The sequence below is a fragment of the Pelodiscus sinensis genome, chromosome 19 (assembly GCF_052426305.1).
Source record: "Pelodiscus sinensis isolate ZL-2025 chromosome 19, ASM5242630v1, whole genome shotgun sequence".
NCBI lineage: Eukaryota > Metazoa > Chordata > Testudines > Trionychidae > Pelodiscus > Pelodiscus sinensis.
In genome coordinates, this window is record NC_143070.1 from 23,834,019 (window position 1) to 23,849,954 (window position 15,936).

General features: G+C 51.6%; 1 protein-coding gene across 1 annotated transcript; it reads left to right on the forward strand.

The window, feature by feature from the left end:
* Window positions 1-177: 177 nt before the first annotated feature.
* On the forward strand, window positions 178-8,323 carry LOC142821636 (zinc finger protein RFP-like). The gene is made up of 4 exons (XM_075913215.2): window positions 178-616; window positions 3,890-4,094; window positions 4,839-4,898; window positions 6,072-8,323. The coding sequence occupies exons 1-4, from the start codon at window positions 365-367 to the stop codon at window positions 6,620-6,622; spliced, it is 1,068 nt and encodes a 355-aa protein (XP_075769330.2). The 5' UTR covers window positions 178-364; the 3' UTR covers window positions 6,623-8,323.
* The last annotated feature ends 7,613 nt before the right edge of the window (window positions 8,324-15,936 follow it).

Genomic DNA, 15,936 nt, shown 5'->3' on the forward strand with positions numbered 1-15,936 from the left:
AATACTCAACTGTTACTTTATCTGTCAACATCGCACATCAAACACAATGAATTCTGCACAAGCCTCACGCTCTCTCCTTACACGCACAGTTCTGGGAGCTGAGCAGCCCAGCCTGGTGGATTCTGGGGAACATGTGCCGCCCCAGAGACTCGCCAAACCAGCCCAGGGGTAGGTGGCAGAGCCAGAGTGTGGGACATTGATCACCAAAGCCTCTAGGGCTGGGGTGTCTCCTGCTGGCTTTTCCCATTACAGGAAACAGCCTGAGTCAGCTCCAGGGAGGGGAACAGCCGGTTGTTGCTGGAGGCAGGTAGAGCCTGAGCTCAGGAAATAGAAACTGATCCTCTTCCCCAGCCCAGAGGGAGCCATGGCCGCAGCGAGCACAGTGGAAAGTCTCAGAATGGACGTGACTTGTCCTGTCTGCCTGGAGTATTTCACGGACCCGATGATCACACCCTGCGGGCACAATTTCTGCCACACCTGCCTCAGCTGGTGCTGGGAGGGACCTGGCCCAACTAACCCCTGCCCACAGTGCAGGGCCCCTGTGCAGCAAGGACCTCTCCTGCCCAACAGGCAGCTGGCGAACATGGTGGAACTAGTCAAACAGCTCAGTTTGCAGGTAATGAAGGGAGCAGGCACGGGCAGGATGTGTGGGGAGCACCAGGATGTGCTGAAGCTGTTCTGTGAGGAGGATCAAGACCCATCTGTGTGGTCTGCAGAGAGTCCTGGGTGCACCAAGCGCACACAGTGCTGCCCATCTGCTAGGGAATTACTCTGAGTTTGAGTCACTGGCTAATTTCCCTGACTGTTCTATGGCCCAGTGCGACTCACCAACCAGCTGAAGCCTGCCTGGCTCAGGAGAGGCTGGGACAAAAGAAATGCTCCAGCTGAGGGGGGGTAAGGGGAGGAGGCAACAGAGGCCAAATTCCAAGTCTTTAAAGACACCGGATGTGAGAAACTTCTCTGAGATGCTCAGCGGAATCCTCCTGAAACCAGCCCTCTATGAGAGCGGCAAGGAGTCCTGTGGCACCTTATAGACTAACTGAAGTGTAGGAGCATAAGCTTTCATGGGCAAAGACCCACTTCGTCAGATGCAGCCCTCTATGGGGGAAATGAGAGCCCGTTACCGAATGGGAGGGGTATGGATCAGCCACAGGCTGGCTATGGGAATGTGCTGTCTTCAGACTGGAGAAGGGAGGTTACAAGCTGCTGTTGTTGTTACAAATGTGATGACTAGAATTTAATGTTATTACTTGTGTTTGCATCACAGTAGCCCTTACAGGTCCCACATGAGATCCAGGCTTTGCACAAAACAAAACTAGGGACAATCTCTTCCCTGAGCGGTTTACAGTCTAGATAGACAAACGTTGGGAAGGAAAACTGAGGTACAAAGCGGGGGAGGGGGGTAAAAGAGAGGAAGAAAGGTGAATGAGCTAAGAGGTTAGTAGCTGATGTCAGTCTAGAACCACCCCCAATTTTTCCAGGTACACTTTATGATCCTAACCACTAGGCCATGCTGCCACCTCAGGTGTGGGGTTGAAACATATTGGTTAGGAGAGAAAGATGCCCAGTAAGGTGAGGCAGTTTCCCACTGCTGAACTCCTGGGCTGCTCAACTCCTGGGCTGCTCCAGGAGGGGTTAAACTCAGATGCTGTGACCGGCACTAGAGGAGATCTCTGGGCTGAACACTGTGGCTGTGTCTAAACTGGCAAGTTTTTCCGCAAAATCATCTGCTTTTGCGGAAAAACTTGCCAGCTGTCTACATTGGCCACTTGAATTTCCGCAAAAGCACTGACAATCTCATGTAAGATTGTCAGTGCTTTTGCGGAAAAAATATGCTGCTCCCATTCGGGCAAAAGTCTTTTTCTGAAAGACTTTTGCGCAAAAGGGCCAGTGTAGACAGCACAGTACTGTTTTCCGCAAAAAAGCCCCGATCGCGAAAATGGCGATCGGGGCTTTTTTGCAGAAAAGCATGTCTAGATTGGCCACGGACGCTTTTCCGCAAAAAGTGCTTTTGTGGAAAAGCGTCCTGCCAATCTAGACGCTCTTTTCCGAAAATGCTTTTAACAGAAAACTTTTCCGTTAAAAGCGTTTCCGGAAAATCATGCCAGTGTAGACGTAGCCTGTGTGGGACCATGAGCACCTTGAGTCCACCTTCAACAGGGCTCCAGGCAGCGCAGGGCCACGCCAGCCACCACTGGGATCAGACTGGGTTAAAGCAAAACTACCCCCAGGCTGGAGCTGCTTGGTACCAGTCTGACCTGTGCCAGGCAGCCTTTAGGAGTCTCCCAGAATGCACTGCTGCCAGGAGCTGTACCAGGCACTGCGGCAGTGGGTACTTGCCCCGAGGGTATTACCACTGTAGGGCAGTGCTGGGGCAAACCCCAGCCACCCTGAGCAGAAATCAACCTGTTTAATTAAGGGAGTCACTGACCCATCCCCAGAGCACAGGACATGCCCACGCCTGCCTGCCGGGCCTCCCCCACCTGCACTGGTCGGCCTCTGTGGGCCTGTCCCTGCCTCTGTCAGACCATCCCCACCTACATCATTCTTTGTGGAGGTGCCGCCCCCTCCTGCCCCCACCCTCACAGGTGTCCTGCTGCAGCCTCAGTCTCCTCAGCTAAGGCTACACTGTAGCCTTCTTCTGGAAAAACTTATACAACTGAAGCACAGTGTGGAATATCGCCGTGCTTCATTTGCATCATTAATTAGCATCTGCTTTTGAGCAAGAGGCTTTTGCACAAAAAGGAGCTGTGTAGACAGCAGATAGAGGCAGCAAAGTGCAGGGGGAAAAAGGGGGACTTAAAAGCGGCAGAGATGCACAGCTAGGCCTGGTTTGAAACACCAAGGCAGCGTTCAAAGGGGCAGCACCACTGACCTGATCCCTGGCTCGGTGTTTCAAAGTGGCAGCGCTGCAGAGCTGATTCCAGGCTCAGCTGAGCGTCGCTGCGCGTGTGGAGCCCGGGGTCAGCTGGGGACTCCTCAGCTGATCTCGGGTTCCACGTGGCATTTCAAAGCAGCAGCGCAGCATGGAGCCCGGGGTCAGCAGGGGACTTTGACTCCCGCTGGGGACTCTTGTGCATGTCAAAGCTGGCGCCCACCTACAGCCCGGAGTCAGTGGGACTTCCCACCTGCCCTGGGCTGCACGTGGAGTTCTGCATTCCTCCTTTGAAACGTACTAGAACCCCAGCGGGAGCTCCTTTACATTTAACAGCAGGAATGCAGGAGTGCCTCTCGACTAATCGAGTAGTCGATGGAAATTCCATTGACTACTTGACTAGACAATTAACCACTAGTTAGCATCCTGAGTTTCTCCATGTTTTTGGGTGTGGACAGGTCCTGAACTTCCATGTCAGGGGATGAGTTAAAGTCCAGCCCTGGTGGCTTTCCCAGAAATCCTCCCCCAGTGACCTGAATGTCCTTGGCAAGGGCTGTCTGCTGGGTCTGTCATTTCCTGCACTAATGGGTTTGCTTCTGTGTACTTCCTGGGTATCTATCTGTGTCAGTGTGGGGCTGAGCAGTGTTCCCAGTACTCTGAGTGCTTAGGCAGCAGCTCAGGAGAGATCCTGATGCCTCAGTACACATAGAAAAAAATATTCAACACATTGAGGAGAACCTGGGTGCTGAGTCCTGCCTCCTGCTGTTCCCAGAGCCCATGAATAACAGAACACGCTGCCCATGACAGACATGGGAACATCCCTTTCAGAGGGACACAGGGGCCAAAGGGGAAACCGAGAAACACCTCAACCTAGTACCCGTAGAGTGGAGACAAGTGTCAGAAATCTGTAGGTTTGCCAAGTTCTCCCAGAAATCTGTAGGTTTGCACTCAGCTCCTCATGAAAGGGCCCCGGGCTCCATCCATGTCCCTGCCCAGCCCTTTCCCTGTTTTCAGACAGAAACCAAGAGGCAGAAGATTGTGGCCAAGTTTCTACAGCTACCGCAGTTCCTAGGAGAACAAGAGCGACTCCTGCTGACCCAGCTGGAGAAGCTGGACGAGGAGACTGGGAGGCTCCAGACTAACACTGAACTGGAAGAACAAGTCAGGGGTTTCTCCCAGAAAACCACTGCGCTGTCAGAGACTCTGAGGGAGTTCACAGGTACCTAGAAGGGATGGGGGAGGGGAGAGTCAGCAAAGCGTCTGAGGCTGTGGAAAGAGACCGATGGAAACCTGGCTGGGAAACACTGATCTACAGAACCGCCCCTCTGTTCAATTAGCAGTTTTAACTCAACTTCTAATTCAAACCCTGGGAGATCGACAGCAGCAGCCTCAATCTTCCCTGCAGTGTAGACACACCCCAAGGCTACGTCTAGACTGGCATGATTTTCCGGAAATGCTTTTAATGGAAAAGTTTTATGTTAAAAGCATTTTCGGAAAAGAGCATCTAGATTGGCACAGATGCTTTTCTGCAAAAGCACTTTTTGCGGAAAAGTGTCCGTGGCCAATTTAGAAGCGCTTTTCCGCAAAAAAGCCCCGATCGCCATTTTCGCAATTGGGGCTTTTTTGCGCAAAACAAATCTCAGCTGTCCACAGGCCCTTTTGCACAAAAGTTTTGCGCAAAAGGGACTTTTGCCCGAACGGCAGCAGCACAGTATTTCCGCAAGAAGCACTGATTTCTTACCGTAGGAAGTCAGTGCTATTGTGGAAATTCAAGCAGCCAGTGTAGACAGCTGGCAAGTTTTTCCGGAAAAGCGGCTGTTTTTGCAGAAAAACTGGTCAGTCTAGACACAGCCCAAGTGTGTCTCTGCTATAATGAAAACCCAGGTCTATGTGTTAGGATTGGGGATGTCATCGGCAATATGGACTCCTGAAGTCTCACTTCTCTTATTCCTTCCCCCACCAGACACGCCGCCCTCTGTCCTGGAAGGAGCAGGAGGAAAGTCCCTGGGAGCTTTCAGACAGGGTGAGGTTTCAAATGAAGACTGAAAACACCTTCCACACATCATACATGTGTAGCTCAAGTCACCAACCAAACCCCCAGCGACCACGACAGGCAGAGCCCAAAACCTGCCCACTGAGTAGGGAGGAGCCCCAGGGGCACTGGGTCAGAAGGACGAGGGGCCGTGTCCTGACCCTTTAAGCAATGGGATGGTCGGACCCCCCCCACACACACTTCTTACTATGGGCACAGTTTGCAGGCAGGGGGCTTTGCAGGCAGGGGCTGCGCTTTGTGTCGGGGCAGCTGATCAGCGCAGCCCCTCCTTGGGCACCAGCCTCTGCCCTGTGCTGGCCCCTCCCCATAGCCCCACCCCAGATCCCCTTCCCCAGAGCCCTGCCAACAGCCAGGCCAGAAGCCAGAGCTGGGCTCCCCCAATTGAGCCCGGCTGCCCTGAGGAGCCCTGGACCCTCCACCTGCCCTGGGGGTGACTAATGCCCAGGCCCTGCTCTCTGGGGTGAGGCGGCTCTTCCCCTGCGCTGCCCTGGGCAGGGGGTGGAGGCTGCAGCAGGGGAGGGAGTTTCCCTCTGGGGGTTGAAGTTGGAACCTGCCTCTTTTGCCCCCCCGCCCCTTCCCCACCTCACTGAACCCTCCTGCCCTCAGCCTGACTCTGGGGATGGAGCAGCCCAAGCTGGGGGGCAGGAGGCTGCAGCCTCTGCACAGAAATGAGAAGCTGATGAAGTGGGTCCCATTGCCCAGGCTGAGGCCCAGTGACAGCTCGGCTCAGTCTTAGGCTAGGTCTTCACTACATTTTTTTTTTTTCAGAAAAAGGTATGGAAACTGCGCTCCACAATTTGCGCACATTTTTCCGGTTGTTTTTTTTTTTTTTTTTAAGATGTTTTTCTGAAATTTGGCCCACCTACACGGAATGAAATGAGGAATGCAGGTCTTCCAAGAGAATGCATCTGCTCTTCCGATAAAAGCGTCAGAAGAGCAGACCTGTTTCCTGGATGCGGCGGAGATTTTCCAGGATAGAAAAACTCCATAGTCTAGACATAGCCTAGTGACCCAGGACAGAGGCAGCTCCCTGGGGCCCAGGCCTGTCCCAGCCAGAACAGGGATGCTGGGGAGGTTGAGAAATGGCCCCAGCCGCTCCCAGGACTGAGCTCTGCCCCTCACGCCCTGATTCTCTCTCCCCAGCGATTGTGACTCTGGATCCAGACACGGCGAATCCCCAGCTTGTCCTGTCAGAGGATCAGAAAAGTGTGAAATGGGAACATGAACGTCAGCCACTGCTCGACAAACCGGAGAGATTTGACTCTGTGTACTGTGTGCTGGGCCGTGAGGGATTCACCTCGGGGAGACATTGCTGGGAGGTGGAGGTGGGGGATGGGAAAGATTGGGCTGTGGGGGTGGCCAGAGAGTCTGTGAGCAGGAAGGGACGGATCAGCCGTAGCCCTGAGGAGGGGATCTGGGCTGTACAGTGGTGGGGGGGTTTCTTCCAGGCTCTCACTGACCCTGAGGTGACCCCACTGCAACTGAGCACTCCCCACAGGATCTGGGTTTGTCTGGACTGTGACCAGGGGCAGGTGACATTTATCGATGCTGATGCTGAGGCCCTGATCTTCACTTTCCCGCCAGGCTCCCTCCCTGGGGAGAGAATCCGACCCTGGTTCTGTGTGGGGTTTAAATCCCAGCTCCAACTGTCCCTGAGTTCAGCCTCTCTAGGCCTCACACAGCCCAGTCTCTAGAACCTTGGAGTCCCATCTGCCTAGCCCCTGCTCCTCATCTCTATGATGTGTGGAAGCTGCTCCCCTCCATCCCTGCAAGAGAAGACCCCCTCGGGCTCCAGGAGGAGCAGAGGAGCAAAGGTGGGGGCTGGGCAGGGGCAGAACTAACAGCTGGGCAGGGGACAGGCAGAGGTTGTAACAAGATGATTTTTTGGTAGCCGTATTGGAAAGCCTGTAGCTATTTGGTAGGCCTAGACTACCGCCTTCTTCTGCAGCCAGACTGAAGAGCAGCAGCCATTAGTTGTAAAGCCAGGAGCCACATGCTCACATTCTGTCTAAATTGCATGAATGTCACACTAGGCTCTGAGAAGGGGATTCTATCTTAATAGCACGCACTGTCACCAGATAAGAAACAGAGCTCAAGATGGGCAGGGAAAACTTACTTAACTGTATTTTGTCTGGCAAAACACTGCTTATCAATAGTTGTGGTTGTGGAATCCTCATTCTACGATTCTTGTCCTCACTTTCCTATTGTTTGTCTGTGGTATCTGTCTGGTTTGTGTCTGTTTCTTTCTGCTGTATAGTTAATTTTGCTAGGTGAAAATCAACCAAGGTGGTGGAGTGTGATTGGTTAGGCAATTCTGTTACCGTATGTTATTATTGGTTAGTAAAATTATACTAAAATAATTGGTTAAGGTGAGCAGGATTCAGATTTCACTATATAAACTGGGGTCCAAGAAGGAGACAAGCAAGCAAAAGTAATAGAAGCAAAAGGACAGAAGAAGAAAGGGGAAAAGCAAGAAAAGCAAAAGGGAAACAAGAACAGAAAGGAACACCAAGAAGAAGGAAGACAAACTCCCCTCCAAGACATGGCATCTAAGGTGGGGCGAACATTTTTTGCCCCAGGCCACATCTGAAGGGCTGTGGCCTCAAGCAGAAGGGTCAGGATACTTCCCTGCTTCCCCATCCACAGACTATGATTGGTCTGGGGGTAGGGGAGAGCATAAAGTCTTTGCCCTCTCCCTCCCCACAGAGGTTCCCCTAGGGACCCATTTCCCTGTGCGGGAGGAGACTTCACGCACGCCCCCTTCTGCCCCCAGGCCAATCAGGGCTTGGGGGCAGGGGAGCATGCAAAGACTCCTCCCGTCCTGCCAGGAGCACGTGGTGCTTCTAAGCGCTGCACGCTCCTGACATGGGGAGGAAACTTCGTGTGCTTCCCCCAGCCCCAAGTCCTGATTGGCCTGGGGGCGGGGGAGTGGCAGGGCCTCTGTGGGCCGAATCAACCCACCTGGTGGGCTGTATCTGGCCCACAGGGGCCCTTTTGCCCACCCCGACCTAAGACCAGAACTGCCAGGATTCTGCTGCACAACCGCGACATGTAGCAGCTAAGATCCAGAGTGACTGATCTTACCTGGCCAGCAGAGGAAGTCTGCCTGCCTGTACCAGGAATGGTGAGCATGACACTGTATTCTGCTTGCTTGAGAATTGTCAATAAATAGATGATAAGGATATTACTCTGTAAGGCTCTTTCAGTGGCAAAAGATCCTGCAAATCGGCAGGAAGTTCCACCCGTCACCCTGAGTGAGGGTGGGTGTGTAAATAAACAGGGTTGCACCTTTATCACAGTATTGGACTTTAAGGGGAGCAGCCAGATCACTGCTGCGCCCATAGCGGGGTATTTGCCCCAAAGTCCGTACAAAGGGGGCCATGTGAGGTGTCAAATAAAAGCTTCTGTTTTACTGAGTCTATGTGTGCTCTTCATGTGCTTGTATGATCTCTGTATGCGGAGTTATGAATATGCTCTCTGTGCTGGTATTGGGCCTGGACTGCCTGTCATGAGGAAGGAATGACCAATGAATGATGATGCTAACTAGCACAACCGTAAGCACAATGGCTCTCAAGATGCCCAATACACACCTGAGGAATGCATCTGGGAACATGCAAACCAGCCAGGGCATAATGGATGCCAGTATGTGAAACAGACAGCTGGCAGTATGTCTTGTAGATATAGATCTTGTTGTTATAGTAACTAAGGGTATGTCTACACTACCCTGCTAGTTCGAACTAGCGGGGTAATGTATGCATACCGAACTTGCTAATGAAGCCCGGGATTTGAATTTCCCGGGCTTCATTAGCATAAAGCCGGCACCGCCATTTTTAAAAGCCGGCTAGTGCGAACCCCGTGCCGCGCGGCTACACGCGGCACGGGCTAGATAGTTCGAAATAGCTAGCTAGCTATTCCAAACTATCTGTACTCCTCGTGGAACGAGGAGTACAGATAGTTCGGAATGGCTACGTAGTTCGAACTATCTAGCCCGTGCCGCGTGTAGCCGCGCGGCACGGGGTTCGCACTAGCCGGCTTTTAAAAATGGCGGCGCCGGCTTTATGCTAATGAAGCCCAGGAAATTCAAATCCCGGGCTTCATTAGCAAGTTCAGTATGCATACATTATCCCGCTAGTTCGAACTAGCGGGGTAGTGTAGACATACCCTGAGTTAGGTCACTGGGGTCAGCCCAGCTGGTTTGGGCTTGTTCTAGTTAGTTCTGTGCTATGCAATAACATGGACACTCGCAACTACTCAAGCTCTCTGTATTTCCACTGATCTAAGTTTCAGTTTGCACAGTGTAGCCATCAGTTCTTACCCCCACCTTCCAGAACAGCCAAAAAAAATGTTTGTTTTCTTACATTGACTTCTACCTTTTTGTTCCCGGAGGCAGCACAGGTATCCCACCCTCGTTGCCACTTGTTATGTTGTGTGGAGTTTCACAGAATAGGAAGAAATCAGTGGAAATACAGAGAACTTGAGTAGTTGCTAGTGTTAGTAGTTGCCTATGGAAATACAGCTCACAAGTGGCCCTTTCAAGAAAGGTGCCTCAGAAAGCTGCAGAGACATCTCTGCAGCTGCCAAGGGCTCTTCTCTGACAGGGCCACCAGCGACTCACTGTGATGTGGGCTGGCTAGTCCAGCTGGTTTGAGGTCCTCCTGGGACATAGAAGAGGCCTCCCCTGGCCACCCATGGAATTGCTGGTTCAGGAAAAGGCTGATTGGGGAGGAGTGTTGGGAAGAAGGAAACCACAAGCCTGGAGCAGGTGCAGAGGCTGCCATGACTGGCACTGGCAAGGCAGGGCTCTGACTTCAATTGCTGAGACAGGAGAGCCAGCACCACGCACCCTTGTGATTCACAGGGGGTGTCAGCACCTAGAGAGCCTGAGGGTGCAACCTTTGCAGCTCCTGCAGCCATGGAGAGTCAGGGTATGTGGGCATCAGGTGCTTCTCACTTGTGGTTTCCTTCTTCCCAACACTCCTCTCCAATCAGCCTTTTTCTGAACCAGCAATTCCATGGGTGGACAGGGGAGGCCTCTTGTGTGTCCCAGAAACACATAGGAAAATGTGGTAAAAGGGTATTGAAAGGCACCACTGGGAGTTGAACGCAGGATCTCCTTTTTACTAGGCAGCTGCTTTAACCAACTGAGCCATGGTGCCCTCCTTAAGGAAGCTGGTGAAACTGTTCTATTGTATGGTCCCAGACAACACCTTTGACTCCCAAGGTGCAGCCATTCCCCATTTCCCTCCCGCCCTGGCAGTGTCTGGCTCCCTAGGCACAGAAAGCTACAGCTCAGTGGGCAGAGGCTGTAACATGCACATTTCCCCCAGCTGCTGGGGCTGTAGAGGTGCATTTGAGGTTTGGCATAGTTTGCGGGAGGGAGAAGTGCAGCAAACATTGATCATCGTGCTTGTCAATCCCTTGGTCCTCAGGTTTGGGTTGGAGTCCCCAGAAGGGGACCTTGCCTTTTTCAATTTGCTCCCTTCCTGAGGGCACAGAATTAAGGAGAGATAATTTCTTAACCCCACAGCAATCTGAGTTGGCCAAGGAGTTAGCAACAAAATTTCTGTCAACATTTAAGTAGAGTCAAGGAAACCCTCACAGGTGTTTCTGTGTATTTGTAGACCGAGGTTCATTCAAGTGGTTTGTTTGTTTGTGGACCTGCCCCGACCGCACCCCTAGAGACTCTGGAACAAAGAAGACACATGAGAAGAACCCAACTTTCTTCCTTTTGCTGTGACATGGATGGATCTAGCTCAGGTTTCACTCAGGGGGGTCTGTCTGCATGTGAAGTACCTGTGACAGCTCCTGTGCTCCTCTGCCCCTCATCAGCAATGCCATCTACTTGGGGGGATCATTTGCCCCGAGACTTGTAGAAGGGACAACCTGGACAAGGCAGGCTTAAGCAAGTACCCTTTGATAGCTCAGCTGGCAGAGCAGAGGACTGTAGTGTGTGATTGGCAAGTGATCCTTAGGTTGCTGGTTCAACTCCAGCTTGAAGGAGTGATTCTTCAGCCTGGCCTTAACAGAAGGCAACCAATGTGGTCTATGTCTTCAGAGTCTTCCACTGTAATTGATAAAAAGATTGCAGCCAATCACATTTCTTGGACTGCACAGGTTCTGTCCACACACAAAAGTTCTTTTGGAACAATGGCTGTTATTCCACAACAACAATTCAAGAGTCTACACAGTAATTGCATTATTTTGAAATAATTCTGAAGTAACAGACGGATTATTCTGACTTCTGCAAACCTCATTCTACAAAGAATAACACCTGTTCCAAATTAGCTATTTCAAAATAAGGCCTGTGTAGATGCGCCACTGCTGCGAGTTTGAACTAGCCCCTCCTCAAGACCATTCTAAGTTATTTTTCCTGGGGCTCTAAATCAAGGTAGCTCGTCTACACTGGGGAGCCTGCCTCAGACTATTCTGAGGTTTCCCTGCAGTGTAGCGGTGCTAGTTCGAAATAAGCTATTTTAGAATAACTATTCAAGAAAAGCTTATTCCAGAATAAATGGTCAGTTTAGTCATAGCCAGGGAGATGAAGCAGCAGGAGGGAAGCCAGGAGTGCAGAGGCCAGCCTGAGAGCTGAATATCCCAGGTGCCCCATGCATAGTCCACTCTATGGGTCCCATGGTGTAAGGGGCTGCACACGGGACTTTGAATCCTACAATCTGAGTTCAAATTTCAGTGGGTCCTGCTGTTGTGGGGCTTGTTGTTATGAAGTTTTTCACACTGCATGGCTATGTTTATGCTGCAGGCTTTTTGCACTAGAACCACTGTTCGTGTGCAAAAACGTGTGGAGTGTCTACCCTGCATGTGCATTCTTGTGCAAGAAAATGTAGAGTAAACCATTGGAAAAGAGGGCTTCTTGTGTAAAAGTTATTCCTCTCCCCATAATGAACAAGCCCTTTTGCACAAGAAGGCCAGGCAGTATGGACAGGCAACAGGGATTTCTTACACCAGAAACCCTGATGGCTAAAATGGCCTTGAGAGGTTTCTTGTACAAGAGAGCATCCACACTGCCATGGACGCTCTTTATAAGGAGATATACCACCCTATAGATCTGGAGGGGACCTTGAGGGGTCATCTAGTCCAACCCCCTGCACTCATGGCAGGGCTAATGGTCATTCTCAAGGGCTGAGCTCTCAAGTCTGGGTTTAGGGAGCTAATGCTCAAACCACTCAGCTCTCCCTCCCTCTTGGGGGAAAGGGTGTGGCTGTGTGGACCTGCTCTTGCACAAGAACTCTTGCCCAAAACAGTTCTCGTGCAAGAAGCCTGCAGTGTAGATGGAGCCTAAAGTTTTTCATATTTTTTTGTTTTAAAAATATTTCAAACAGTTATTCAATGTGCCCCAGGCCTGGAATTGTGCTGCAGCTGCCTCCCTCGCTACGGTCGCTGGCTCCATGTGCACTGGCCTTCTGTCTGGGTGCTGCCAGGGGGGTGGGAGGTACCGATGGGTAACAGGTGCCAAGGTGCATACAGAGAAGCCAGCACATGCATCTCTTCAAGTGACCTCACTTTACACACCTCAGCTTTTAGGAAACACTCCTGTCTGCACCTACCAGTGTCACTGTCTGCTCCTGAGGGGTCCTATCTGGGGGAAACGGCAATTCCAGGGGACACTTGCCCAGTGTTCAAACGTCTCACAGATGCCATGGCAAAGAGGAAGCCTAAGAGACTTTGCATCTACTAGGCAACAGTACAACTGCCACCCCAGACAGGACTTGAACCCACAAGCTCTGGCTTAGGAAGCCACATATATCTGGTTTCAAGATTCAAGCTCTTGGAAGGCGCCAGAAACACAAGAAGGGCTGATCATACCCCTCTGAAAAGCAGCTTTCAGGAGGCACCTCCAGCTGTCCCCAGAGTGTGGGTCACCCCACACTAGCCATGAGTGAAACTCAACAGCTGGACATCTTGTCATAAGAACATAACATAAGAACATAACAACAGCCATACTGGGTCAGACCAAAGGTCCATCTAGCCCAGTATCCTGTCTACCGACAGTGGCCAGCACCAGGTACCCCAGAGAGGGTGGACCGAAGACAATGATCAAGCGATTTGTCTCCTGCCATCCCTCTCCAGCCTCTGACAAACAGAGGCCAAGGACACCATTTTATCCCCTGGCTAATAGCCTTTTATGGACCTAACCTCCATGAATTTATCCAGCTTCTCTTTAAACTCTATTATAGTCCTAGCCTTCACAGCCTCCTCTGGCAAGGAGTTCCACAGGTTGACTACACGCTGTGTGAAGAAGAACTTTCTTTTATTAGTTTTAAACCTGCTACCCATTAATTTCATTTGGTGTCCTCTAGTTCTTCTATTATGGGAACTAATAAATAACTTTTCTTTATCGGCCCTCTCCACACCACTCATGATTTTATAGACCTCTATCATATCCCCCCTCAGTCTCCTCTTTTCTAAACTGAAAAGTCCCAGTCGCTTTAACCTCTCCTCATATGGGACCTGTTCCAAACCCCTAATCATTTTAGTTGCCCTTTTCTGAACCCTTTCCAAGGCCAAAATATCTTTTTTGAGGTGAGGAGACCACATCTGTACACAGTATTCAAGATGTGGGCGTACCATAGTTTTATACAGGGGCAGTAAGATATTCTGGGTCTTATTTTCTATCCCTTTCTTAATAATTCCCAGCATCCTATTTGCCTTTTTGACCGCCGCCGCACACTGTGTGGAAGTTTTCAGAGAACTGTCCACGATAACTCCAAGATCTCTTTCCTGATTTGTTGTAGCCAAATTAGCCCCCATCATACTGTACGTATAGTTGGGGTTATTTTTCCCGATGTGCATTACTTTACAGTTATCCACATTAAATTTCATTTGCCATTTTGTTGCCCAATCACTCAGTTTGGTGAGATCTTCTTGGAGTCCCTCACAGTCTGCTTCTGTCGTGACTATCCTAAACAGTTTTGTATCATCTGCAAACTTTACCACCTCACTGCTTACCCCTTTCTCCAGATCATTTATGAATAAGTTGAAAAGGATTGGTCCCAGGACTGACCCTTGAGGTACACCACTAGTTACCCATCTCCAATCTGAAAATTTACCATTTATTCCTACCCTTTGTTTCCTGTCTTTTAACCAGTTCTCAATCCAAGAAAGGACCTTCCCTCTTATTCCATGGCTATGTAATCTCCCTCCTGAAGCCAGGGGCTTGTCTCCCATAGCTGCAACCTCAGCACTCTGGGGCTCACGCTGCTCCTGGGGAAGGGAGCGGGTCCCATAGGGGTTGGGGATGGGTGGGGAATGGCCAGTTGTTACTGAAGGGGGAGGATAAAACGCAGCCACCTTGCCAATGGCAGGGAGAGCGGTTGGGGCTGGTGGCACCGTGGGACGTCCCTGGGGGAGCTCTGCAATGTGACCCTGGCTCCCAAGGCAGCAAGTGCAGAATCCCCCTTGGTGCACTGCAGCTCACAGCACCCCTGGTTTCTTCACTCTGCTTTGCAGCAGGGCAATTGCTGGGGTAGAAGAAAGGGAAAAGCTGAGCCAGAGGAACACATGCGCCCCCTCCCACACTCAGACCCCCCATACCCAGCCCCCTGCCCAGAGCCTCAGCTGTGGCTTAACCCTGGTTCCAGAGAGAAGAGGCCAATTCAAACAGCCCCATGGCAGCGAGGGAGTCAGCATGTCAGTGGGTGGGGCAGGCAGCTGGGGGCAGAGCTGGGCTCTAACTCGCTGGGTGATCTTGGCCTGTACAGTGAATCTCTCCCTGTCTCCATGGCCCTGTCTGTACAGCAGGGACAGCAACACTCACAGCCCCACAGGAGGGGGCTGGTTTACTGCTTCACCCCACGGTCCAGCAATGAGCCCCCAACTCCTCCTGTGCTCAGGGAGCCAGGTTTGCCATGTGAATTCTGTGGGGCAGGTGCCATCAGGCCTGGGCACTGGGACTATTTCCCAGTTTCCCCGGCCCTCTGACACTGCTAAGATCAGAGGTGAGGCGGCTGAGTGGTTCAGGTTTTTGATTAGAAACCAATAGACTAAGCAGGTCCACAAAATCCACTAGTTCTGCAGCCCCAGAAAAATAAATGTGAACCTCAGTCCTCCCTGTCCCTTCCCCTCACGCCATGGGGGCTGGAACGCCAGAGGAGTGAGGTGTCTTAGTTGAGGGCCACATCAGAGAGGGCTGGGGGCCTTTGCAGGAGTTTTTTTGTTTCTCACTTTTGTGGCCCCCAATTTTTCTGTGGATCAGTGGCCCCCGACCAAAAAAAGGTTCCCCACCCCTGCCATAAATAAAGCAACATTGAAACCTTGTGTGCTGGCCGTAATGTTTTCCTTTATTTCAAATGAAGTTTGATCAACTAACATGAGACAGTTCAAGTGCTTAATCTGTTTATTTAAATTAAACTGTTCTCCCCAGCTGCAGCCCTAGCAAAATGGCTGGGGTGTGATTATGTCATTAGTGGTGAGTGTCCATTAGTAACCAAGAGTCCATGGAAAGGTTTGGGGAGGGCAGGGGCTCAGCAAAGGGGTGGGGGTCTTGGGGAAGGGACGGGATAGATCCTGGCTTGCCCTGACATTTAAAAGGTGACCTTGTGGGCATGTGGCACCCTGAGCAGCCTCTGATGTTCCCTGCTTGAGCCCCAGAACCAGCCCTGAGTGAGGGGGGCAGAGGGGGAGCAGCTCACACATGCCAAGGGGCTGGCCAGGGGCAGGACATGAGCCTGCAAGGCAGCAGTGACATCACAAGGGCCTTGTGCAGCACCTCAGCTCATTGGCTGGGAGGCAGTGACCTCACAGAGGGGCCATGGCAACAGCCAGGTGGGACAGGTTGCAGGGCTGGGGCATCTCAGAGACCCCCCTGGCCTGGCTTCCTGGAATCTCCTTTGTGAGGTTTCCCCTTGAGGGCCCCATCTGGGAGTGTCTCTGTGGAGATTTCCCCTTTCCCCAGGCTGCAGTAGGAGGGGCTGGGGCAGGCAGGGGCACAGGAGGGGCTGGCACTGAACTGAAGAGAGATCTGGGAGAAGCAAGAGGAAGGGTTGCAGGATCC